General features: G+C 38.7%; 1 protein-coding gene across 2 annotated transcripts; it reads left to right on the forward strand.

Annotated features, from left to right (window-relative positions):
- The first annotated feature begins 104 nt into the window (after nt 1-104).
- Nucleotides 105-26,061, forward strand: bora (bora aurora kinase A activator). 2 transcript variants are annotated; one of them, XM_063047512.1, is made up of 13 exons: nt 105-165; nt 5,411-5,619; nt 8,726-8,832; nt 9,372-9,417; nt 9,865-9,946; nt 11,059-11,127; nt 14,911-14,967; nt 16,293-16,522; nt 18,069-18,222; nt 18,919-19,463; nt 19,677-19,826; nt 23,153-23,345; nt 25,025-26,061. In XM_063047512.1, the coding sequence occupies exons 2-13, from the start codon at nt 5,455-5,457 to the stop codon at nt 25,138-25,140; spliced, it is 1,914 nt and encodes a 637-aa protein (XP_062903582.1). In that variant the 5' UTR covers nt 105-165; nt 5,411-5,454; the 3' UTR covers nt 25,141-26,061. The 2 variants fall into 2 exon arrangements, with proteins under 2 accessions (XP_062903582.1, XP_062903583.1); XM_063047513.1 differs by having other exon boundaries at nt 14,914-14,967.
- Nucleotides 26,062-26,491: the final 430 nt, after the last annotated feature.

A 26,491-nucleotide genomic window follows, 5' to 3' on the forward strand; every position in this document is an offset into this window, starting at 1 on the left:
AGTCGGGATTATTTACCGGTTTACTTTCAATAAAGTTTGTTGTGAAACCGTCGGTTTGGGATCGCGGCGTCAGTTTGAATTTGATTGGCTGAGCGGAGGGAGCACGCTGATTGGCTGACGGCTGGTGAAGCGATTTCAGGGCAACGAACTCAGAGTGGAGGAGAGGTAAAGGATGGAGGGATGGTGAGAGAAAGCGGCTGAAAGAGGGATTATCGGTGAGGGAAAGAGGGAGGGAGGATGAAAGGGGCACAGAAAGGTGAGAGAACGGAGTAACGAAATGAGGGATGGTGAGAGTTACAAAGGAGGGATGATGACAGAAGGTAAAGGGAAAGATGGTGAGAGGAGTAGGGATGGTAATAGAGAGGTGAGCGATAGCGAGCAAGAGAGTTGAACTGGGGAGGAATGGTGAGGGTTAGAGGTGAAGTAGGGAGGGAGTGCGGAGTAGACGGGTGAAGTAGGGAGGGAGGGAGTGCGGAGGAGACGGGTGAAGGAGGGAGAGAGTGCGGAGGGGATGGGTGAAGTAGGGAGGGAGGGAGTGCGGAGGAGACGGGTGAAGTAGGGAGGGAGTGTGGAGGAGATGGGTGAAGGAGGGAGGGAGTGCAGAGAAGACGGGTGAAGTAGGGAGGGAGTGTGGAGGAGATGGGTGAAGGAGGGAGGGAGAGGGGTGGCCTAGGAAGGAATGGTGAGAAAGAAGGGTGAAGTACGGAGGGAAGGCAGGAGAAAGTGGGGGGGGACAGGGAGGGATGACGGGGAGAGGGGGGAGAAATGGAGGGATGACGGGGAGAGGGGGGAGAAGCAGGGAGGGATGACGGGGAAGTGGGGGAAGCAGGGAGGGATGACGAGGGGAGAAACGGAGGGATGGGGGAGAGAAGCAGGGAGGGATGAGGGGAGGGGGGAAGCAGGGAGGGATGAGGGGAGGAGAGAAGCAGGGAGGGATGAGGGGAGGGGGGAAGCAGGGAGGGATGAGGGGAGGGGGGAAGCAGGGAGGGATGAGGGGAGGGGGGAAGCAGGGAGGGATGAGGGGAGGGGGGAAGCAGGGAGGGATGAGGGGAGGGGGAAGCAGGGAGGGATGAGGGGAGGGGGAAGCAGGGAGGGATGACGGGGAGAGGGGCGAAAACAGGGAGGGATGATAGGGAGAGGGGGAGAAACAGGGAGGGATGAGGGGAGGGGGGAAGCAGGGAGGGATGAGGGGAGGGGGAAGCAGGGAGGGATGAGGGGAGGGGGAAGCAGGGAGGGATGACTGGGAGAGGGGGGAGAAACAGAGGGATGATGGGGAGAAGGGGGAGAAACAAGGAGGGATGACAGGGAGAATGGGGGAGAAACAGGGAGGGATGACGGGGAGAGGGCAGAAACAGAGGGGAGGGGGGAGAAACAGGGAGGGATGAGGGGAGGGGGAGAAGTGGGGGGGTGACGGGGAGAGGGGGAGAAGTGGGGGGATGACGGGGAGAGGGGGAGAAGCAGGGAGGGATGAGGGGAGGGGGGAAGCAGGGAGGGATGACGGGGAGAGGGGGGAGAAGCAGGGGGAATGATGGGAAGAGAAGTGGAGGGATGAGGGGAGGGGGAGAAGCAGGGAGGGTTGACGGGGAGAGGGAGAGAAGCGGGGGAATGATGGGGAGAGAAGTTGGGGGGATGGCAGGGAGAGGGGGAGAAGCGGGGAGGGATGGAGAGGTGAGGGGGAGAAGCAGGGAGGGATGACGGGCAGAGGGGGAGAAGTAGGGAAGATTGCCAAGGACTAAAGGATGGAAGTGGTAGGGGTGGTGAGACAGTGGTGAAGGGGGATGGGATGGAATGGTAAGTGAGTGGGAGAACAAGAGAAAGGATTGAAGGAGGGAGGGATGTTGGAGTGAAGGGAGACAGAAGAGGGTTTGAGGATGGGAGGGACAGAGCGGGAGTTGAAGGAGAGATGGATGAAAAGAAACTAAGAGGGAAGGGGTTTTAGGATGGGGAACTGGTGAAGAGATGGAGAATAGATCAGGAAGGGGATGCCAAGAGAGGCAAGAGTTTATGGGGTCATAGAAGGGGGATTAAAAATGTGAAGGAAGGGGAGATGGGGTAAGAATAGAAATGAGAGACAAATGTAATCGAAGGACAAGATTAAAAACTGCAGAGTTAAAGTGTGTGAGAGAGGGAGAGCTGCAATACATATAATGAGGAAAGTATAGAGAAAGGAGGTAAAGGAAGGAGTGAGGTAATGTGAGAGGTTGAGAAAAGAAGGAAGGGTGTAGAGAGAGAAGAGGGAGATGGAGAGACAAAGGTAAAGTTGGAGAGAGGGAAGGAGGTGAAATATGTGTGAGGAATTAGGGTTAAAGAGTGAATAAAAGAGGGAGCAACAGAAATGGAGAAGGAAATAATGGAGATAAGGGAAAGAGTGCAAGATAGAAGTAGGAAGGAGTGAAAGAAAGCAAGCAAGTTTATTACTATAGCACTTTTCAAACACAAGGCAGTTCAAAGTGCTTTATGTAGAACAAAATATAAGAATCAAACATCAAATTTCAGACAGTATGTAAGAGTAAAATCACACAAAAATAGATAGAAATAGAAATTACAATGTAGGAGATTCTAATTAAATACTACAGCAAAAAGAAAAGTTTTAAGCTTCAATGTAAAGAGCTTAAAGCTGGGACAGACTTCAGATCATCTGGAAAGTCATATATTAACTAAAAACTGCTTCACCATGTTTAGTTTTGACCCTGCGGACAGTAAGCAAACCCGACCCAGATGACCTGACAACTCGGGAGGTTGATAATGCAGCAAAAGATCAGAGATGTATTTTGGCTCTAGACCATTCATTCATAAACCCATAGTAATATTTTAAAGTCTATCCTCTGATGGACAGGAAGCCAGTGTACCGATTGGGAGTGATGCATTCTACTTTCTTGGTCTTGGTGAGGACTCCAGCTGCAGTGTTCTGAATGAGCTGCAGCTGTCTGAGGGATTTTTTTTTTTACAGAGACCTGTGAAAATACCATTGCAATGGTCAAGCCTACAAAAAATAAATGCATGGACAAGTTTTCTAGATCTTGCTGAGACATAAGCCCTTTAATTCTCAGTGTATTTTTAGAATCATAGTAGGCTGTCTCAATGTAGTAATTAATTTAGTAATTGTCTTAATGTGGCAGTTAAAATAAGTTGTCCATCATAACACCAAGGTTTCTGGCTTGGTCTGTAATGACAGAGATTCTAAGTGAGCACTGACTTTTAATTGTACTTTTTTGGCACCAAGAACATTTTTTTCAGTTTTCTCTTTGTTTAACTGGAGGAAATTTTGGCTCATCCAATCAGTGATTTGTTTAATAGTTTTTTTTTAGTAGTTGTATGGGACCATAATCACTGAATGACACTGTCATATAAATCTGAGTGTCATATGCATAATTAAGGTAAGATTACGATGACTTGAACCAGAGGGACCATGTATATGTTCAACAAAAGAAGCCCCAGTATGGACCCTTGAAGCATAGGTCATTTTTGTTCGGTCAGAAATGCAGCTACTGATGGATATAAAATATAAATACAAATTAAAATGCCTTAGGACTCTACTGGAAATTCACACCCCATTTTCCAGTCTGTCCAGTAATATGCCATAGTAAACTGTGTCAAAAGCTGCACTGAGATCCAGTAAAACCAAAACTGAATTTTTATCATCATCATGGTTTAAGCCGCGTCATTTAAAACCTTAACCAGAACTGTCTCAGTGATATGGTGTTGTCGAAATCCAGACTGGAAAACATCCATACAGTTGCTTAGTGCCAAAAAGCTAATAAGTTGCTGATAAACAACCTTTTCAATGGTTTTACTTAAACATGGTAAGTTTGATATAGGCCTGTAGTTATTAATTACTGAGGCATCTAGGTTGTTCTTTTTTAAAAGAGACTTAATAACTGCAGTTTTTAGGGGTTTTGGAAAGCAGCCTGATAAAAGAGAGTTGTGGACTATTTTCAGAATGTCTGGTGCCATGCAATTAACATTTTTTTAAAAGGTTATAGGGAAGGTGTCAAGGGAACGTGAGGAGGATTTCAGGTGTAGCACAATTTCTTCTAAAGTTTTACAGTCGATAGGTTTGAATTGTGTCATCTTAACTAAATTAGTTGTGAGTGAGTGAAAGGATGCCACTGACTTCTGACCTGATGCAGAGACTGAAAGCATGCCTAATCTTCTGAATTATATCAGCTTAAAAAAAAGAACACAAGGTCATTACGTGACTTTGTAGATAGAAGTTCAGTTCCTACTGATATAGGACGAAGTGTGAGCCTATCAACTGTAGCAAAAAAGGCATGTGCATTATTGCTGTTTGAAGGACTGCCTTGCACATCTCAGCTCTAAATTATAGATGTCAAGAGTTTCTTTATAGATATTATAATGGACCTGGAGTTTTGTTTTCTGCCACAACTGAAGGGGAAAAGGGTGGATAGAGAGAAAGCAGAAAGGACACACAGTGAAGGAGTTTGAGAGAGACTGAAGAAGGAAAGGTGGATAGTGAGTTGAGAGGGCAAAGGATAGTGAGAAAATAATCTGAGAAAAGGAGGCAAAGAAGTAAAAGAGGGACAGATAGAGGGAAGAATGCACAAGGAAATGGAGTAAGTGAGACAGGCAAAGAAGATAGAATAGAGCAGAGAATGAGGGAGTGAGACAGGTAAAGAAGGAGGAATAGATTGAGACAGAAAAATCAACAAGATTTTGAGATGTAAGTGAGAGTCTAAGGGAGGAATAGACAGCCAAAGAGCATGAGGAGGTAAATGTGTTAGTGCCCATGAGAGAGACATAAAGGGATAGATAGATGTTTATATAAGCTCAGAGGCAAACGTGTAAGAAGTTGATGGAGGTTAAAGAGGTGAGGGTGGAAGTAAAGAAGTGAAAAGAGAAGGGGATGAATAGGGAGGAGGGGATGAAGAATGGGGACCAAGGAACAATGGAGGTGATTGATGGGAGAGGGTTGATTGCTTTGGACTAAGAGTTGGGGTGGATGGGTAAGAACAAAAACAAGAAGTGCAGAAACAAAGAGAAAGGGTTGGAGGGGTTAGGTGTATTTGGATGGGGGGTGGGGGGAGAGTGTGGATGTAAGGAAGATGCAGGAAACTGGCTCTGAGAGGGGATGTAGATGTGTGTAATATACTAAGCGAGGAGTAGAAAGGGATCTGTTTTCAACACTTGCTGTTTATCAATTGAACAAGATTTTGTATTGTCTACATCTGTTACCTTGTGCTGTATGTTCCATTATGTGCATCTTCTCTATCTGTCAATGTGGTTGACATGGTTATTGGAAAGGACTTGCTTTTAAAGGTTTGAATACTTCCTCATAACTTTTTAAGTAGAATATCTGGGAGAGTAAGGTGTCAAAGTTTAAAAAAAGCATATATTTCAGATTTTATAAACAAATTGTTTACTTTTAATGTGTGTTTTTGTTTTCCCCTAGAGCTAAACAACTGAAAGTGGAGAACTGCTATATACCATTGAAGGATGGGTGATGTGAAAAATGAGACAAGGTCAAATATAACACCGGACACACCTGGACGGCCTCCTGTCTTGAATCCTTTTGAGAGTCCCGGTGATTATGCAAGACTGCACAAGCCGGTGGTTCCCAGCCCCTCTGTCTTCAGATTGGTGAAAACCCCTGATTCTGAAGTTAGTGACATTAATGTGCAAAACACTACTCAGCAATATAGGCTACGTCCACACTACGCCAGATAATTTTGAAAACGAAGCTTTTTCTCTTTGTTTTGACCCTCCGTCCACACTGAACTGGCGTTTTCATCCCCTGAAAACAGAGATTTTCGAAAACACTCTCCAGGGTGTAAATTTGGAAACGATTGTTTCGCGTTGTAGTGTGTACGGGGTAAATGGAGAGATTTTAAAACGTTATCATGACAACACCACAACAACCAATGCTTTTTCTGCTTCTGCTTGGGACTGCGCAAGCACTGCAGGATGGCTGTTCTTGCTTCTTGATCCTCCAAAATATTCCGCATGGAATTTAAATTGGAGGTGGCTTTCAAGCTGGTCCTCTCGGTTTCTGTTTGTATCCTCTGTTCTTCTGCCTGTACCCTGGATCTCCTGTACTTCGGGGTCTCCAGGCCAGCACTGTCACTGACTGACCACCGCTGTTATAACGTGCAGTCGGTGTGAATGGCGTGAGAGTTAAATTGTAAAGTGAGCTTTTTTGACTAGATCCCCTAAATTGATCTGATTGAGTCTATCTTTAGAAATATTGTGCGGGTCTGGCGGCAGAAGATTCCACTCACTTGTTGATCTTGGGTAGAGGACGGCTTCATGCATGTGTTGTTTATTGTCTACGTTAATAGTTTGTTTGGAATTAAACATCTCCACTGCTGTGCTGACTTTGTAGTCGTTTGTAACTCGCAGAAACAGCTCAACCTCATTGTCTGTCTAAACGGAGAGGTCCGGTCTGATTTTTCCAGCGGAGGTTTCCTTTGTATTCCTCAAAAACATTGTTGAAAACTTTCTTTCACTGTTGTTGGTACTCTAGTTTTGTTCTATGGAAATAGCACAACGCTGCCGCGGAAACGTAAATATTATACCGTTTCCTCTTCGCTTGTTTTCTGTAGATGTGTCTGCGTATGCCCAGTAGGAGTAGATTCGCCTAAATATCCGTTTTGGTGTGGACAGAGATATTTTGAAAAACGCGTAGTGTGGACGCCTGTCGTTTTTACTCGAAACCGGCGTTTTCAAAATTATCTGGCGTAGTGAGGATGTAGCCATAGTATTTTCTATATAATTAAAAGTAGTTACCAGCTGGAGAGGGAAACAGCATTAACACCTTTAGATCAGTGACCTCCTCAGAACCAAAAGTTATTAAGTTAGAAATTAAAGCGACCTTTTCCTCTCTACAAATAATTCCTGACCTGAGAATTTACTTTTAGTATAGTTTTGTTACTATTTCTCATTTACTGTATTTGCAGTTTTTATTTCTAATTACTTTTCAATTACTGTATTTTGCTTTTATTTTGAAAGAATACAAAAGAGGCATCATAAAAAGGATTAGTCATTATCAAATTAGTAACTGCTTTTAGTAGTTAGAGAGAAAATGGATAAAATCAAGGAATAACTCATAATTTTCACTGGTCAACTTTTTTTTGTTTATGATAGACCACTTAAAGCTGAACACAAGTATAATTTCTGACTACTTGTATCAAATAGGAATTTGGAAAAACGGGAAATTAACTTTTGTTGAATATAATGTGTGTAATTGCATAGTGTGCTGATGGCTTGCAATAGTTCAACTAAGCTAAAAATGTTTTGTTGCTGATTTTTGTTTGTACTCTGAGGCTACTGGCTTAAGTATTGAACAATAATCAGTCAGCATTGATGGACTCCAGTTGTCCTGAAACCGTTTCTCCATGGCCACTATACCTTGGTGGAGTCTCACCGTGCTCATCACTGACAGTGCCAAGATTTGCAGGGAAGAAGTCTAAATGGGAATACAAAAAATTAACCTTTAGTGACATGTTGCACTTCATGGTTTTGTATGATTGAAGCATATTGTCAACCAGCTGCACCTAGTTTGGTGCTCTGTAGTTGCCAAGAAAATTTTCAACAACATCCTTGAATGCTTCCATGTGATTTTTCTCTGGTTCCACTAGTTCTTGGAGTTGCCTGTGAATGACTTGTAGACCAATCCTGGCATCAATTATTTTGACTGGAATTTTGAATTGAAATAACAAAATTCAAAAAAATGGTGTGGGATAGGGAAATTTCATGATGATTTTCATGGTCAGTAGCCCAAAATCTATAAGATACACCCAGAAGTATTCAGGCAGCAATATCTTTGTTGTGTGAACGAGTTCTGTTCTTTTGCTCAATTTAGACCCTTGAACGTGTGGTTGCAAATAGTCTCGAAAACAATTTATAAACTACAGATCAACACACTAAATGCTCTAGGAAGTCAGGTAGCACTGGATACAGTTGATGGCTCTAACAAACTTGCAGGTGAAATGTTGCCTTGCCTGGAAGGACTGTTTGAGGTCCTGAATGGTGGTGAGGGAAGAAGTGAAGGGGCAGGGGTCGCACTTATCCCACTTCCAGATGCTCTCATTGCAGCCTCTTCTACATCAGTGGGACCCATGTAGATTGGGCTTCACTTCATCTGTCACAACAGATGGGATTTCATGGTGGACACTTCCCATCCAGCATGTTAGTTTATGGCCTCTACTGAGACCACTCTCAGGTTGGAGGAGTGACACCTCATATTCTGTCTGGGTAGCCTCCAACCTAATAGCATAAACTTTGATTTCTCTACCTTCTGATTATTTCTTTTCCTCGCCCTTCTCTCTGTTTTCCATTCCCTATTCTGGCTTCCGTCTTACCCCTTCTCTTCTTGCCTACCCATCACTTCCCTCTGATGCCCCTCCTCTTTTCTCCTATGGTCCACTCTCCTTTCTAATTAGGTTTCTTCTTTGGTAGTTCCTCATTTCATTCACCCAGCCCCCTCCCCCCCACCATCCACCTTCCCTCTTCACCTGTCACCTGCCAGCTTGTACCTCTTCCCCCACCACCACCTTATTCTGGCTTTTTCTCCTTTCGAGTCTTGATGATAGGTCTCTGAAATGCTGACTGTTTATTACCTTCCACTGATGCTGCCTAATCTGCTGAGTTCCTCCAGCGTTTTGTATGTTTTTTTTTCTGGATTTCCAATAGCTACAATATTTATTGTGTTATAATTTATAAACTACTCCTCCATCTACATTTAAAATATTCTATTTTCCCAATTTAGACTCCTGGTAAATTTAGATGGTCCATTGGGGAGCTTGCCATTTTACATCCAATTGATATTGATCCAGAAGATGTTCACCAGCAATCATCATATATGAACTGTACCAGGTTAGCAGTTTTATCCTGCAAAGAAATGTAGGAGGTGTATTCATTGAATCAAAGAGTGTGTGGGATATGGTGTTCATCCACTTATGCAGTACAGAAGAATTTATTTACTTTTAGTTTGTGCACTAAAAATGTAAATATGATTCTTTAGAGACTTCTAGTTCTTTGAAGTTAGTAGATGTTTGGAAAGATGCATGTATTTCTTCTGTAACATTGTACTTGTTCTGTGTGATTTTGTTACGGAATGGTTGATCCACATTTTAAGTTTAAAGTTTTATTTACCTCATACTTTTCAGCTGATAATTATTTACAATTCTTTGAAGCTAATAGAATATGTAAAGTTCAGATACTTTCACTTGTGTCTGACATATACAAGAATCCAATTGTTTCTTGCATTTCAAGTAAGTTAAAGGAGGGTTTGAAGGTTCAATGCTTAGAATAATCAGTGAGAAAAAGTTATTTTGTTTATGCTAAGAATCATCTTCAAAAACAGCAGATATTGCAATTGTAAATGTTCTTAATGTTTTAAAATTTATGTTTAGATTAGATAATGAGATTGAGGCAAGAAACCAAAAAGCCATTGAAGAGGTGAGTACTCTTCAATGATTAAAAAAGGGTATTTGTAGGTACTAATGTATAACTCTGTCATTACTAAATTAGTGTAAAAGAAGGTTTGTAGTGACTGGTTCTGGTACTGCTACCAAATATACTGCACACACCTTTCTGTGCACCTGTGCAGGTATAGCTAAGTCATTGCGGTTGTTTCAAAATACTTCACAGATCATTCATCATGAATGTAGCTGAATTCTTTATAAATTAATTTGTCCTTCACAATGTGGATATCTGGCAATTTATTTTGACTATTTTAAATATCTAAGGCCTTTAGGACACTGAATGGGAAAAAATATGGACTAAAATCTTAAAATTATAGCAATGAATTTATTTGATGTTGATGTGCATTATTATTATATCCACCACAAATTTAATTCTGAGTGAATAATAAATTGATGTTTATCTGACATTTTATCTTTCTAGTTTTTTTTGAATAGTCTCATTGTTCCTTCTCCTTGGACTCAAACTTCAGGAAAACCAATTACACAGTCTTATCGAACCAAATGTGAGTTCTTTGAAAATAGCTGAGATTTTCTGATTGCATCCTTGGTTAAAAAAAAAACAGAGACATTGATACTTTGCTTAATGCTTACGATACATTCCACGACCAGAGCACCAAGGGAATCTGCACTAAAAGTGTTACTAATGGTGTTGCTATGTCATACGCCAGACATAAACCTCAACCCTTCTACATGCTGTATCCAGCAAGAAGCCCTATTCTTCTCTGCCTTGCTGGAAACCTGTTATGCACTCCTGCCCTCCACTGGTACCCTGCAGCAATGATTTGCTCAGTGGAGTAACATGGCCTATCAGGATAAGTGATGGGTAGGTTATTACCTCAGACTATCTGATCACTTGAATCTCTCTCATCACCTTCTGTTGGATATGATTGAAGCTGTTGTTATCCCCTCGCTTTGGCAGCTTAATTCTACCCAGCCAGGAGATTTATCTGTAATTACAAGCTAGTTGTTGAGTTTGTTACAATGGTGAAATCACCAGACTGGGGAGAGTTGTACAGCCAAAGAATAGGGAAGACTATACCTTCTAGCCAATGTTGGGGAACCATCTTTGCAGGACTGCCTTTGAGGGATTGGGAGAGCTGCCAGAATTCCAGCACAGCATATTCAAGGACCAAGAGCTCTTTTGAGAATTAGTATTCTGTGGAATAGTGCTGAGGGGGAGGTATCACTGTATGTTAACTGGGGATCAGGGATGTGAATCGGGTAGTTGTACACATGACCACTGATGCCCAAAACATGAGCTATCCCTTTGCCCCCACAGATGCTGCTCCATCTTCTGAAATCATCCAGCAGTTGTTCTTTATTCCAGATTACAGTATCTGCGGTCCCCTGTATCTCCATGTGAATAGAATATTTGTACACAGTTAAGGACACTGCCTGCACTGTCCAACTAGTTATTTTAGATGTTATTTATCCTTTGCATGAGAAATCTTGCAAAAATAAATATTATATAAGATGTTAATAATATATTCTATGTGCAAGATAATTAAATATAATTGAATGGTGTTATGATGTCAGGAATCTTCATAGAATCTAAACTAGGTGTACAATACATCTGCAAAAATTGGAAGTTATTTTTGTATATGCTTCCTTTCAGGTTCATCCTTGAATAGGAATTCTTCAGTTAACTCAAAAGGATCTGGTGTGTTGCCTGGGAAGCATAATGGTCAGTAATTACTATACAATTGTTGCATACAGTTTGAGCATTTTATTGATTGCAGTTCGTTACATTTGTACTACGTATGCCTAGAAAATCAATTTAAATGAACAGACAATAAATTTAACTCTCATATTTTTCGGCAATAAAATATGTTTTTGCTCCTCTTCTTGTAGCTTTGCTATCCATAACACTTCAATGTAATAAAGAAGTGCTTCATGTTGGTGTAAATTTTATTTTCATAATAAACCGCTAAATCAAATTTGGAAGGAAAATTGTTTTTATTTTTGAATGCAAAACTGCCTGTTCTATTGGGACCACATGTGAGTCTTTGTTTCTTTGTTGGTATTATCTAGAAAAAAATGACTATTGAGGTGGAAAACTATGCATTCCCTTCGTCCTAAAGTGAGATTACTATTTGTTGGAAGTTTAATTAATCATAAATTTCTCTGTTCAATATTATAAATACTTGCACTCAACTGCTGGTTTTAATACATGGTTAAAATAAAAGGACGAAGTGGAAATAAAAGCACAAATTGGGACATATCGGGACCAGTACATTTTGAGGCAGCCGCTTAACTGGGCCAAAATGTACTGGTACCGATATGTCCCAATTAGCCGGAATCCACTATATTTCTGATCAATCAGTCAAGCTGCCTCAATTAACGGATGTTTCATGGAAATATTTAAAAAGATAAAAGAAAGACAAACTGAGTAACAAATTATCTATTTAAATGAAATACAGAACAAATTAGAACACTATCAATATTACTACTGTACTGTGTATTGGTTCCCAATACTTGTCACGTTCTTTTGACTGAGCTGGTGTTGGTGCTTGACCGTTGTGTCCACTGATGACAGGAAACCTGTGCAGGAGAGTTTTTAATGTGGAAAAGCTGTTTCGCTGGGGCTACTCTCTCAACCTCAGAAATCTGGGTCTTGTGGTACAAACAAGCGTAACAGTCTGGGGTCTTACTTGGTTGCAGTGGATAACCATGATGTCTTCTGTGCCTTGTCATGTCCTTCATTCTCCACGGAGCGTTGCAGAGCCACTTTCCTGGACATTGGATTTCACTGGAGATATCATCCACCCAGTCTATTGGAGTTGACTTTGCATGCTAGGACAGACATATTCCTCATTCCAGGCTATGAGGCTGCCAGCTACCTTGACCTGGTTTAGTCTGCTTGTTGAAGCAGTGTACCAGGGTGTGGCCACTGTTGCGCGAAACAGCTATTTGGAACCACAGTTGAAAGCTGAGTATCTAGTGGGGACTAAAGGTGAGTGAGCTACCCTGAAGTAGACATGACAAGCCCCTTGACCAGAAGTGCTACCCTTTCTGGACACCCCATACACCTCATCTTTTGACTGTAAGTGAACAAAATCAGCATAGAGTGCAGTGCAGATAATGGACAGCCTTCATACAATGCTGTCAACAATTGCATCTTCCTTTTCATTGTAACATTTAGGATGATTGTCAATACCTTCAAACTCCTAACTTGTTGAAGTAGTGAAATCGCTTCATTTTCAGTCCCAATTTTAGTGTCTCCAAGCCTGAAGCATGAATTTGCAGTGAGGAAAACGGGTCCGAATTGTCTTATTGCTTATTTCTCAGCAACTATCAGTAACAGAAATCACTGCTTTTTGAACACAAACACATGAAATTGACGCTATTTAAAAATTGTTTGCTGTAACCACAATGTAGTGTCTTAACAGCCATGCAAGTGCACATGATTCTAGTTAGAAGCTGTTTGGCAACGGTTTCCTGTCCCAATTAAGTGACATAGTGGGTCAAATGAACGAAAGAAATCCCGGCTATTTTCTCTATGTTTTGTTCTTTAAGAGTTGTTCCAAATAAACAGCTGTCCCAATTAACTGGAATCCACTGTATTTGTTCTATATATTTTATAACTGAACTAAAATGCAAGTTGAAATTGCATGACTTACTTAAAAATTATAGTACAAAATTAATATTTTTCACTTGAAAAGCAACAATGTCTAAACCCACCCTTTTTATAGCTCCTTGCTTTTAATATTTCATTTTTTTCAAGCAATTATCTAGTAGTATCCTTTTTAAAGAGTTTTTTTTCTTGTTTTGCCAAGCGCAAGATTTTCCTTTTCAAGCAATTTCAATTACTTTATTTTCCTTCACTTATAGTGATCAGTTGCACCTTAGTTCTCTGTTAATCCACATCTTTTAATGCCATAAAGGAAGTGTACACTCCAATTTTAATTTTACTTCTTGAACTGCACAACATGTGCAATTTACTACATTAAATGGAATTTGTCATTAATTTGGCTAATCACCCTCATAACTCTTTCTTTTTAAGAATATATTCTTAAAAATATGTACTAACATAGATTGGGAAGAAAGTGTGCCTATTTATAAGTTTGAAATGGATCACTTCCAACTGTTTTCTATACTAATCATTAATGTTATTATTTTTGTTCTAGTTCATTAATCTATAATATAATTTTCCATAATACTTTTCCACCCATTTTTGAAAATCTAAGTGCACAGTGTTCACTATAATTCCTTTTGCATTCATTCACTTCAACAACCTTTGTTGTATTTGAAATGCATTTGATACGTTTCTATACTGTGTCATATGACGTGGATGATCACCGTCTTGCCACGACCATGATTGTTCCTGGCAAATTTTTCTGCAGAAGTGGTTCGTTATTGCTGCCTTCTTGGCAGTGTCTACAAGATAGGTGACTAGCCATTATGAAAACTCTTCAGACATTGTCCTGCCTGGCGTCAGTTGTCACATAACCAGGACCTGTGATATGCACCAGCTGCTCATACAACCATCCACCATCTAGTCCCATGGCTTCATGTGACCTTGATCAGGAGGCTAAGAAGGTGCTACACCTTGCTCAAGGATGACCTGCAGGGTAGCGGAGGGAAGGAGTGCCTTACACCTCCTTTGGTGGAGATGCATCTCCACCCTGCCATCTAGCTTCTATTGCTAGCTATCATTAATTGAGCTACGCAACTTTGAATGATCATTAACCTGATCTCAAATTATGACGCCTACTGATTTACCCACATATTAAGGATTTTGTTATCCTGTTTGTAGTTCTTGAAAAGGTGTTACGGCAGCATCTTATATTGTAATGTTGCAAGTATGTATACAGTAAACTCTCAGCTACTTGGCATCCATGGGGAATGTGGGGTGACGTTTACATGCATAGCATGAGAATTTCTAAAAAAAAAATTACTATGCATCAGACATTAGTATTCTGTATGTAAACCTTTAAGCAAATTAAAGAATATATCATCTCCTTGTTCTTTTAACTGGCAATGTTTTACACTGCCATTCTACACCTTAAGGATAAAGAGTATTGATGTAAAATACAGCAAAAGTGAATGATTGTACTCATCATCATATGGAGTGACAATTCTCCAAAGACTATGTTGCTGTTAATCAGCCTGTAATTGCACTGCCCTTGTATATAAATGTAAATAAACTAAAAATGTCCTTTCACACTTATTTTGCAGTGCACTTGAAATAAAATTTACCTTTTGAGCATTTCATGAATCTGCTTAATATTCTCAGAAATATTTGCCAGTTACATGAACATTCTGGATGTATAAATAATGGGAAAAAAATGAGAGTTTACCTCACAGAAGACTGATAATTTGCGTATTTTCTCTATCTGTTAAACATCAACGTAATGAGGATAAAACAGAATGAATCATTGTGTTACTGCAATTATAAACAAGCACTGACTGTAAATATGATCACTTTAACACAGTCTGTTCAGTAATTTTATTTTTTTCTTTGCAGCAGCTTGTCAGACCTTGTTGTCGTTACCTGTGGACTTTGATCTAGAAAAAATAATAGGTAATTTTAATAAAGCATTTTCTGGTTGTAACCGAAACCGAACTCATTGAAGAGTTTCTAAAATGTAAACTGACAAGTATCACTTTTTTCTGAAATTACCTTCATTTGAATGTTAATTCTACTTTCAGATTACCTTTTGGATTTAGAAACAGATTTTGTAATTGGTCTTTTTAAACAAATAACAATTTTTAATTGTTAAAAGCAAATCATACTTCTGAATCTTGTTCCTTAATTGAGACAATTCATCAGAATGGGCTAATGCTATTTGTTTACAATTTTTAAGAGGATGTAAACTCTTGTCCTAGTTCTTTCATGAAGAAATTAATAGCATCTATGACTATTTTAAGATACACTAATCACAGCTCATTATAAACAGGGTAATCAAAATTTGTCTCTACTTCCTTGCTTTAATAATATATTCTTGAATTAGTACTTTTAGACAGTGCAAGTAAGTCAACTAATCACTGCCACCTTCTTGACAGCTGCTGTTACAGAACATTGAACAGTATATTGTAAAATGAATTACTACATTCAGTTGCTTTTACAACATTATTTGTAACTTGATTAATTGCCGGTTTGCCCACTGGTGTTCAGATCACAACAAATGAATAAATAAACTTATGCTGAATAATCTTTTGCTACAGAAACACCTAATGCTATTTGAAACAAAATTTGCTGTTTTCATTAACAACCCATTCTGAAAACAACCAACAGGTCAGACAGCATCTTTAGAAAACAAAATAGTTATATTTCTGTCTCCACAGGTGCAGCCTGATGTGCTGAGTGATTCTAGCATATCCAGTTTTTAAAATTTCAGATTTCCAGCAATGGCAGCTTTTTATGATTTTTCATTCAGTTTGTCAGCAGTATCTTTAGCAAAATTCATAATGTTCTTGTCATTTGGAACCTAGTATTGGAGGCTAGGTATTCCCACTATATTGTAACAAGTTGATGTTCTGGGTTTGTATCCAGCACAGTAACAAAGTAAAAACAGAAATCTGTTTCCAAGTCTAAGTGTTATGTGAATTAGAGAACTATTCGCCTGCTGCCCATGTCCTTTTTTAATGATAAAATGGATGACGATTACTTGAAATGTTTTCCAGAATTGAGCAGCTCTGTGATCCAGTTCATTCTGAAATCATCACTATGATGTTTGTAATGGAATATCCATAGATGACACACACATATGCTTCCCATAATTGATGTCAGTTGAACTGTTAGAAAGTGAGGAAAGCCATGTTTGAGAGCTTCCAAGAGTGGAAAGAATGATTGATCACAAGCACTTTTCTTTAACTGGACCATATATTAATTTTCTCTTTGTGTAGGTGAATACTATAAATCAGAAGAGCCTGTGGACCAGTCACATGAAAGTTTGAGTGCCTCTTCACTTCGAAGGAAACTATTTATAGATGGTGAAAGAAGTTACTCCGATAGCTCTTCCCTCGCTTCTCCAGAGCAAAGTCCTAGTGCTGATCCTATCCAATGCCACGGACATCAATGTTCACTGGAGTCTTCTCCAGCTATGTGTAAAAGCACCATAAAAACACCTAGTTCTGTAAGTACTTCAATTCAGCTTAAAATATTACTTTAGGGACCCAGACTCCAGATTATGAGCACAAGATAATAGTTGTGAAAAGCCATTTCTAGATTGTTAAGATGTTGACCTCAAACTCCAGAACTCCAAAACAATATTCGTTTTGACTTGGCTTCTATCCTTTAGCATTCAGTGATATAGCTAATCTCATTGCAATGAAAACTGGTATGGTAAACATGGGTTAGATGACAAATTCTCTTCTTACCAGCCACTGACAGCACCATTGGCAATACCTTAGCCATATGGTAGGGAAGGTAAATGCATTGTTGGCATTCATTTCAAGAGGACTAGACTATTAAAAACAAGGATATAATGCTGAGTCTTATAAGTATTGATCAGACCGCATTTGGAGCATTGTGAGCAGTTTTGGGCTGTATCTAAGGAAAGATGTACTGGCATTGGAGAGGGTCCAGAGGAGGTTAATGAGAATGATTCCAGAACTGAAAGGGTTAACATATGATGAGTGTTCAATGGTCTTGGGCATTTAGAAACATGGGGGGGGGCGCGGAATCTCATTGAAACCTATTGGATGTTGAAGGGCGTAGACAGAGTGGGTGTGGAGATGATGTTTCCTATGGTAGAAGAGTCTAAGACCAGAGGGCACTGCCTCAGAATAGAGGAATGCCCATTTATTGGAAATTGATGTGAAGGAATTTCTTTAGCCAGAGGATAGTGAATATGGGGAATTCATCACCGTAGGCGGCTATGGAGGCCAAATCATTAGGTATATTTTAGGCAGAGGTTGATAGGTTCTTGATTAGTCACGGGGAAGTTAAGAGAGTAGGGTTGAAGGTGATAAGAAATCAGCCATGATGGAATGGCGGATCAGGTCTGATGGGTCTCATGGCCTAATTCTGTTCCTATGTCTTAGTAATGGTCTTGCGTTGCCAACCTCAGTCAGAGACTTTGCAAGTTACATGAGGATTGACTGTTATGATAGCAAAACGAAATCCATTTTCACTATTTTGGAGAGGAAAAAAAAGTATTTACAGATTCCCTGATATGATCCATGAAATATTACACACTGTACTTTCCTGTAGTTCTTTCAGTGAAGGGAATGGAAGGACTACAAGAATGCTAGCAAAAGGGATATCTGCACATGCATTTTTTTCTCAATGTAGGATGTTTGATTTAAAACAGATCTTGACTTCTCTATATTACCATCCTAAAGTGTATGACTTAATTTGAAAATAATGGGAAGTCTCCCAGAAAAATTGTCTGAAGCTAGAAAAAGTTTTCTTTACTCAATTTTGTAATTTCTCTTGGGCAGGATTTTGGGGTGATAGGTTTCAGAGATGACTGATATTTGCATGAGGTAAGCTTTCTTCCCCCCAGAAAGTTGAAGAGCATTGTGTTTGTTTCTGTGCTTTAATAATTTAGCAGAACAACTTTTATGTAATGGTTCACTGCTCTAGTCTCACCTAACAAAAGCTGGCTGTAACCAAAATAATATATAAATGCCACATAATACAATACAGTAATACAAATCCACCCTTGTTAATTTTAGGGGCAGTTTTCATCAAGTCCCATCCAAGGTGCAGGAAGGGCATGCAGTTTAGGAAGCATTACAAGCCCCATGTTTCGAGAAAAGTCTTCTCCTAATCCTGCATCACCACCTTTGTCTCCAATTGGACTTCAGTTTGACAAATGCCCAAGTTCAGGTTTGAATTTAACATTATTTAGAATTTAAAAGTAATAGATATTAATCTTTTTAATGCGAGCAAGTAGAGAAATTTGAATATTCTTTTATGATCTTTTTCCTCACAATCATAAAACATTTCTTATAAGGTAGCAAAATTATCTTGTGGATTGATGTTTTTTTTTACGTATAACAGTACTTGATCCTAATTTATCACAAGGTAATCCAGATTGCTAAAACAGACTGAGAGACTCTTGAAAGCTTTATGCTTTTGAGTTTTTCATTAAAATGTTGGTAAATTCATAATCTTTGTTACTGTTTATTCTGATGATAGCATGGTTACATTTATTTTCTTGGTCATTTGTAAGTTCAACAAGGTAATTTCATAGAAGTCACATTTAGTAGAAACATTGCACACATTGGAAGTTTAAACTTAAAATATGACAAGGTGTTTGACTACCTGGGGTCTATGGAACCCTCAGTTAATGGTAGAGATCCATGGCATAAAAAAGGTTGGAAATCCCTGAACTGGACTATATTTTAAACATTTTAAAGGCTATATTTTAAACGTTTAAATTTGCTATGTCTTTGTAAGGCTGTGTTGTGCTTTGACAGATGCTTTTTGTTCTATGATCAGTTTTCCAATTTTGTTTTCTAATATTCATTGACAATTCTGTCTCTTTATTAAGTTTATTTTCCCCTTTGTTCTTTTATGCAGGAGGGGAGGACCTCGCTTTTATGTCTCCTGTTGTTCCTTCTACAATGATCTTGGATGGGAGCGTTGACCGTTTTACAGTATCTCCTTTCATAGAAGGATGTTCACCCATTAAAACATGCCCTGTGAATCCACGACTTCACAACATTCTTTGTCACACCTCTCCTGAGAAGATATCTTTTCTACGTGAATGCAAAGATGAACAGAGAACTCATTCTACAGCAGAAACTAACAAGCAGCCTGAGCTGGATGCAAAGTTGTTTCTCGAAGTAGACAGTAAAGCAAATTGCATTCTATCTCATAACTATTCGGTCAATGAAAACATAATGGCCCTTGAGAGTGGGAACGAGGATCATACTGTTGATATGGCAGATCTAGGAACAAATGAGGGGTGCGATAGCATTTGGATGAAGGAAAATGTAACAAGTATTAGTATTCCAATGACTAGTTCAATGACTGGAATTGCATTTAATGTAGATAGCCCTCATCTGTATTTGTCACCACTAGCAGAAAGCAGTGTTATTCCTTTTGAGGGCATTAGTATCCAGGTAAGGGTGATGTTTTGAGCATTTCAATCATAATGTACTGCTCAGTGTTTTGGAAAAATGGTCTATAATAGTTTGTCTGGATTTGATTTGTATTAACTAGATTTACATGTGATATGCATATTTATAATACTGAAATGTTGCAAGTTTTCCAGTGAGTTAATTTACATGACATGGCTGTTTTACTTGTACTAATTTTGATTCTAAATTCAATAGGCTGATAGTGGATATAATACACAAACCACTTCTGGCTATAGCATAGGGGATGCTATTGGAACAGATAGCCAGCTTGATAAAGAGCATTTAGAACCACAGACACGAGCTGGAACTCTACCTCTAAATAAGTCCGATGCCAAACCTCTTAAGGTAATGTTGCTTTGTTTATTATTATTTGACCAATGCTTATGATCAAACAAAAGCTCACATTTTGTTTGAAGAGTGGAATAAATATGATATGCAACTATAGTGATATGTGTTTCAAAATATATTTCAGAATTAACGTATTACAGGAACACAGAAATAGAATGAGGATTACGTGACTTGGGCCCTGCTTGCTCTGCCTTTTAAATAAGATGATGTTTTACCTTGGTGCCACTTTTCTTTGCTAAATCCGTAATACTTAATTTCCTTAATATCCTAACATCTGTTGATCCATATTGGGCACTCTGCAACTAGCTCCCTTAAGTAAAGAATTCTAGAAATACACTACCTTCTGTGCTTCTGGGTAAAGATTTTTTTTTTTTAAATCTCAACCCTGTATTGTTTATCCCTTTATTTGAGATCGTGACTCCTGGTTGGAGGCAAAATGGTCAGGGTAAATGTCGTAATTAAGAGAAAATATGCAGATGCTGGAAATCCAAGGAACACACACAAAATGCTGGAGGAACTCGGCAGGCCAAGTAGCTTCTATGGAAAAGAGTATAGACAATGTTTTGTGCCAAGATCCTTCATCGGGACTGGAAATAGAGGGGAGGGGAGGATGTACCACAAGGTAATGGGTGAAACGGGGTGGGGGGGGGGAGAAGTAAAGACCTGGGAAGTTGATTGGTGAAAGATGCAGAGCTGAAGGAGGGGGAAATCTCATAGAAGACAAGGCCATGGAAGAAAGAAAAGGGGGAAGAGCACCAGAGGGAGGGAAGTGATTGGCTGGTAAGGAGATGGGAGATGGGAATGGTGATGGAGGGGCGTGGGGGTGCATTACCAGAAATTTGAGAAACTGATGTTCGTGCAATCAGATTGGAGACTATCCAGGCGGAATATAAGGTGTTGCTCCACCAATCTGAGTATGGCCTCATTGCAACAGTAGAGGAGGCCATGAACTGACATGTCAGAATGTGAATGGGAAGTGGAAATGTCATTCCTGCATCTAAACTGTCAAGCACCAACAAGGTTTTGTACAGTGTACAATTTGTACATTCTCTTGAAGCTTTGGAAAGTATAGGCACACTCGCATTTCCCAATCTGAAAATGGTCCAGTTATTCCAATGTTCAACTTTTATAGTTGCTAAACAATACTTAATCCAAGTCAGTATACTTCCCTATTTTCCATGTGCTCTAATATTGTTTCATAATATCTTGTATGGTAGTTTATCATGGGTCTTAAAATGTTAGCAATAGTTTGTTTACCATCATTATTTTTAATGGAGTTTCCCAATGAACTTTTGTCAACTCAAATCTTATACTTTCGCAGTTTGCTTTAATAAATTTTAAACCCTGGAATTAGATTGAAGTATTTCGCATGCAGTCTTTAAATATAAATCTACATATTATGATCACTCTTCCCTAAAGGTCCATTAACTACCAGATTGTACCTTGCAGTGTGGCAATGGCTTAAAATTGTACAAATTTATTTCTGTTTCTGTTGTTAATTCAGCTATCTCATAGCTGGCTGTATTCAGATGATCTAAATAACACGAGCATACTAACTGTTGACAGCGAAATGCATTTGCTATCTTGCTAGCAAAGGAGCATTTAAAGGAAAGCTCAATGCTCTCCACCAACATTGACTAAATCAACTCTCTTGCAGTACCTTCTTACTCATTCTCTTCTAAGTCAGTAACTTTCCATGTCCTGTGCTAGGTCATATGCAGTTGCAGGCAGGCAAACAAAAGACAAAAAACAGATTCTACCCTAACTATAAAAGGCTGAATTCATTCAAGCTGTAGCAAGTATGTGCAGTTTATCATCAACCCTTTTGCAACCATGTTCATAATCTTCCTCAACAAAAGGCTTTCAATTTTATGTTTTCACTATTTTCTTTCTGATCTCTCTTTGGAGGCCTTCCTTATTTGTATGCACCATCCCTTTCTGACATACTTTGGTTCTGATCACATTTTTCACCACCCTGCTGACTGTCTTGACTTTTCTCACTAATTTAATAAATTTCCCTTAACAGGAGCCTTCAGTTAAATTTATCTGTACTGACTTTATCCTGTTTGTTATTATCAGAGCTATGCATTCTGTAACTATCGGATTCACTGGGATTCGTACCAAGCCCAACTTAAGAGAAAAGTACACCCATTCTTTACTGATACCAGTATGAAATGAATTGATCCCATGCCAGTCCTTGAGCTGCACATTCAACTCTCAAATATTATTGACTGAGCGTAATTCAACGTACTGTATCTCAGGCTGTTATTCAGAAAATATCCCTTTTTTGCTTCTGTTTTATAATTTAGAATTTGGCTTCTGTTGAAGGAGTTGAAAAGCACTTCCTTTTCTTTGCCTTTGCGGTGCATTCTGAGAGCTTAGTAGAAGGGTAAAATGAAGTCAATTCTGTCCTTCATTGGGCATTAGACCTGAAACCAAGGAAATAGACAAACTGTTAGTTCAAGTTTGTTGCTTGGCTTCAGTAATTTCAAATGTATATTTGAAGAAAGGATGGCAGTTTTTAAATCTGTCAGTTAGAATTGCAGTGGTTTAGCATGGGGTTAGAGGAAGGATTGGCATTTTTTTTTGATTGTCTAATTTAGTGAACTTGGAGAGTTTTCTTGCCCCCCGATTGGTGAAAATTTGTATTTGTTACTTTTTGCTTTTGCATAGCTTTAATATTGTATGTTATATTTTTCAAGTTCCCAACAGTGTCTTATTTTCTTTATTAATCAACAAAACTGTGTCCAATCAAAGCATGATAAATTGAGAAGTGGATTTTACTTTTGTCATTTAGTTCAAGGATTCAAAATGGAAACATTAAAGTCTTACTGCTTCTTTCACAGATGGCTTCTGAGCATTCTTGTATTGGATACAGATTCACAGTATTTTGCAAGTTCACAGTGTGAATTAGTTCCTTTTTTTAAACAAAATACATTAAAATTATATAAGGCTGCAAAAGGGAAAACAGTTTTCCAGGGGTCTCCTGAATTGCACAACTTTGTGTCATATGAAAATATGTATACTACCTACAAAGAGACAGTACTCAGGCTATTCGTCACGTAGCCCTTAATGTTAACTGACCTAGTATTTGATGAACCTGAGGAAAATGGTTGTTTAATTCAGATTCCTCTGTAAATTGTCAATGGCTTCTGAGGAATACATAAAGGGTTACAGCTGCATGAGCCTATTGAGCAAATGTTCACAGGAAACCTATGTCTTATTTCTGAATCACTTGTTTGGCTTGTTATCAAAAATATTTGGTCTATAATTGAAATAATTATTTTTGGTTAAAGAAATAATGTGCATTTTTCTCATTGCAGGACTTCCCTGTGTTGGAATGCAAGGAGAACAACGATGTATTAGGAATGAACTCATCTGCTAACTTATATAAGCCTTTTCCCGTCAATAGACTGCGTGTAACACACGATATGGTGTTAAGCCAGAACATTTGCTACTTGAATACCTGGAAAAGTCCCTGTGAACAGACATTAGCTAGAATATTTAAAAAGAATGGTATGGATACCTGATAGAATAGAGTGAAATTATAGACTGTGTGGTGTAGTGGTCAGTGTTGTAGCTATTGATACAGACTGCTACTTAGCAACTAGGGAGCAAGTATATTTGAATCTATAGAAAGAGAAACAGTAAGTTTTGAAGAGAAACTGTTTTCTGCTGTTTGATCTATGTTTACCCAGTAAAGAGCAGCAGTTTCTTGATTCTAAATTCTACTGTGATAGATTTTGCTTTAATGGCCACAGGCCACATGATAATCACCCAATATTTAGGGTAATTGGTTATAATTTCTACTGAAATTAAATTGAATTATTAATGCTTCCAAATTCTTAGCTAGCAACCTTGGTTGGAAGTGAAGGATTGTGGGATTAGAGATGTTAGGGGTTATGATATCATGTTTAGTCTGAAGTTCTATTTGGGAATATTTTTAATTTTGTTTTAAGTAAATGAGTTGGATGTCAATTAGATAGTCTAGGAGTATTGGTACTATCAATAAGTAGCAATATTTAGTTCTGCAGCAATGAACAGCTTGGATTTTTGAGCTGTCATTAACCACTTTGATTTCCATCTTAGAAATTTAGAAACATGACCTAAAATAACAATTTTGAAGCTGATTAATGACCTTTAATGGAATCTTTTTAAATGTCCAAAAGAATAAGGAATAGAGATCTGGTATCTGAACAGAAGCTGTAGTTTTTCTTAAGAAACACTAAAAATTATGTTTTGAATTATTTTGAATTATTCCCTTGGTTGAGGGATAGTATCTTTGAGCAAGTGATGGAATTTGGTTTTGAGATACTATACCATAAGACATAGGTGCAGAATTAGACCATTCAGCCCATTGAATCTGCTCCACCATTGTATCATGGCTGATTTATTATCCCTCAACCCCATTCCCCTACCTTCTCCTTATAACCTTTGACACCCAGACTAATCAAGAACATATCAGCCTCCAATTTAAATATACGCAATGACTTTGACTACACAGTCATCTGTGACAATGAATTCCACAGAATCATTACCCACTGACTAAAGAAATTCTTTCTTATCTCCATTCTAAATGGACATCCCTCTATTCTGAGGCTGTGCACTCTGGTCCTAGACTCACCCACTGTAGGAAACATCTCCACATTCACTCTATCTGGGCCTTACAATATTCAATAGGTTTCAGTGAGATTCCACACCCCCCCCCCCCCCATTCTTCTAAACTCAGTACAGGCCCAGGGTTATCAAATGCAACACATGTGTTAACCCTTTCGTTCCTGGAATCCTTCTCGTTAACCTCTTCTCATGACTGCCAATCTTTTCTTAGCTAAGGGGCCCAAAACTGCTCACAATAATCCAAGTGTAGTCGGTCCAATGCCTTAAAAAAGCCTCAGCGTCACATCCTTGCTCTTATTCTATTTCTGTCAAAATGAATGCTAACTTTGCATTTGCCTTCCTTACCATCGACTCAACCTGCAAGTTAACCTTTAAGCAAGGATTTTGTGTGCAGTATTGTCATTCTGATACTGGACAGTAATCACTACCCATAAAACTAAATTGTAGGCAAGCAATTGATACATAACTGAAAAGTTGGAGATAGAACAGATTTACATGTTTTGAAATGGGTAAATTAAAGTGATTAGGAGAAGTGCGAACCAATTTCCTTTAATATTTTGATTTTCCTTTCTTTGCAGCAAGATTTTCGCCACCTCAGCTGCACGAGAAGTCATCTTGTTTTATAAGACAACCCCTTGAAATGACAGTGGAGGAACCTGAACCTATTGGCGAAAGCTCTATGTTCTTATTTTAAACAAGTACAAATGGCAGAAAGATCTACCCATTGAAGCTTGAATTCGATTATTGACTATGAATGTAAAATCCATTGTAAAGGTCTCAGTTTGGTTCACTAATAATCTGAAAATATAAAAAAAACACCAGGACGAGTGACAGCAAAGTTCCAATCAGCACTTCTAAAAATGCCAATTGCATATAGATAAAGAAATGCTTTTCGTAAAATACCTTAATTTACTGATCAGCTGCTCTGTCACCTATAAATCATGCACAGTTACAATCTTCTATTTTTCATACAATTTGACCTGTAAGTTAATAGTCCCATTCTCCAACTTGTTTGTCGACTGTGTTCTTACACCTTAGCATGTATTGTACATTAACCTAAATCTTATGTATATATAGAATGAATTCAATGATATTTTAAATGATCTAAAATCAGTGGTAACTTACTATCTGTCAAACAGCTACCACCACATCTAACTCACAATCTTAGCACTGAGAAGCAAGTTCTTCAATGCACAGAAAGACTGGTACAATCATGTATAAATTGGGGTGGGGGGGGGAAGGTTTATAAAAGATTCTGGTTTGAATTGTGCTCCTGATTTCAGTAAATGTTTTGAAATAGCAAAACAAAAATCCTTTGTTTACATTTTAGACCCACAGGTCTAGCTATAAAGGTCTACTTGAAACATTTTGTACTGAAAAATAACCTCGTGCTTTTTAAAGTCTCAATATTTAATAAAAAAAGTTTCTAAATCTTGTATTTTTTTTAAACTTTGCAGATTTATGTATTTTTCATATTGCATTTAAATGAAGAATTGAAATTATGCTGATTTTGGGTTTGGTGCAGTAGCCTGTTTCATGCAATACCTCACTGTTGAACTTGTGTTTTATTTGTAAGATCAACACTAAGAGCAAATTCAAATTAAAAATTTCCAGTTTTCAGAGGAATTGAAGTCAATGGTATAGCTTATTGCTTTGTAGCTACCTGCCTTCTTTGTATTAGAAGACAACCTGATACTGCTTTAAGTGTAGGGATGATTCATGCACCATGTTATTACTATTCTAAAATGAATGATTTAAACTTTGGAGTCTGGTTGTTGATCAGAATTCTAACTTCCAGTATACGGTTAGACATGAAATAATGTCGAGCAACAGGCTATTAAGCATAACATCATTCTGGTGTTTTTAATATTTCTGGTCAAAACTCTGAGTAGAGAAGAAAGATAGTATAAGGTAGATGGGAAGCAATGAAACAGAAGCACAATATGATTGGTGAAGAGGAAGGGTGAAAGAACATAAGCAAGTTGCTTAAACAGGAAAAATTCTGCAGATGCTGGAGATCCAAGCAACACACAAAATGCTGTAGG

This window comes from Mobula hypostoma, chromosome 5, assembly GCF_963921235.1.
Source record: "Mobula hypostoma chromosome 5, sMobHyp1.1, whole genome shotgun sequence".
NCBI lineage: Eukaryota > Metazoa > Chordata > Chondrichthyes > Myliobatiformes > Myliobatidae > Mobula > Mobula hypostoma.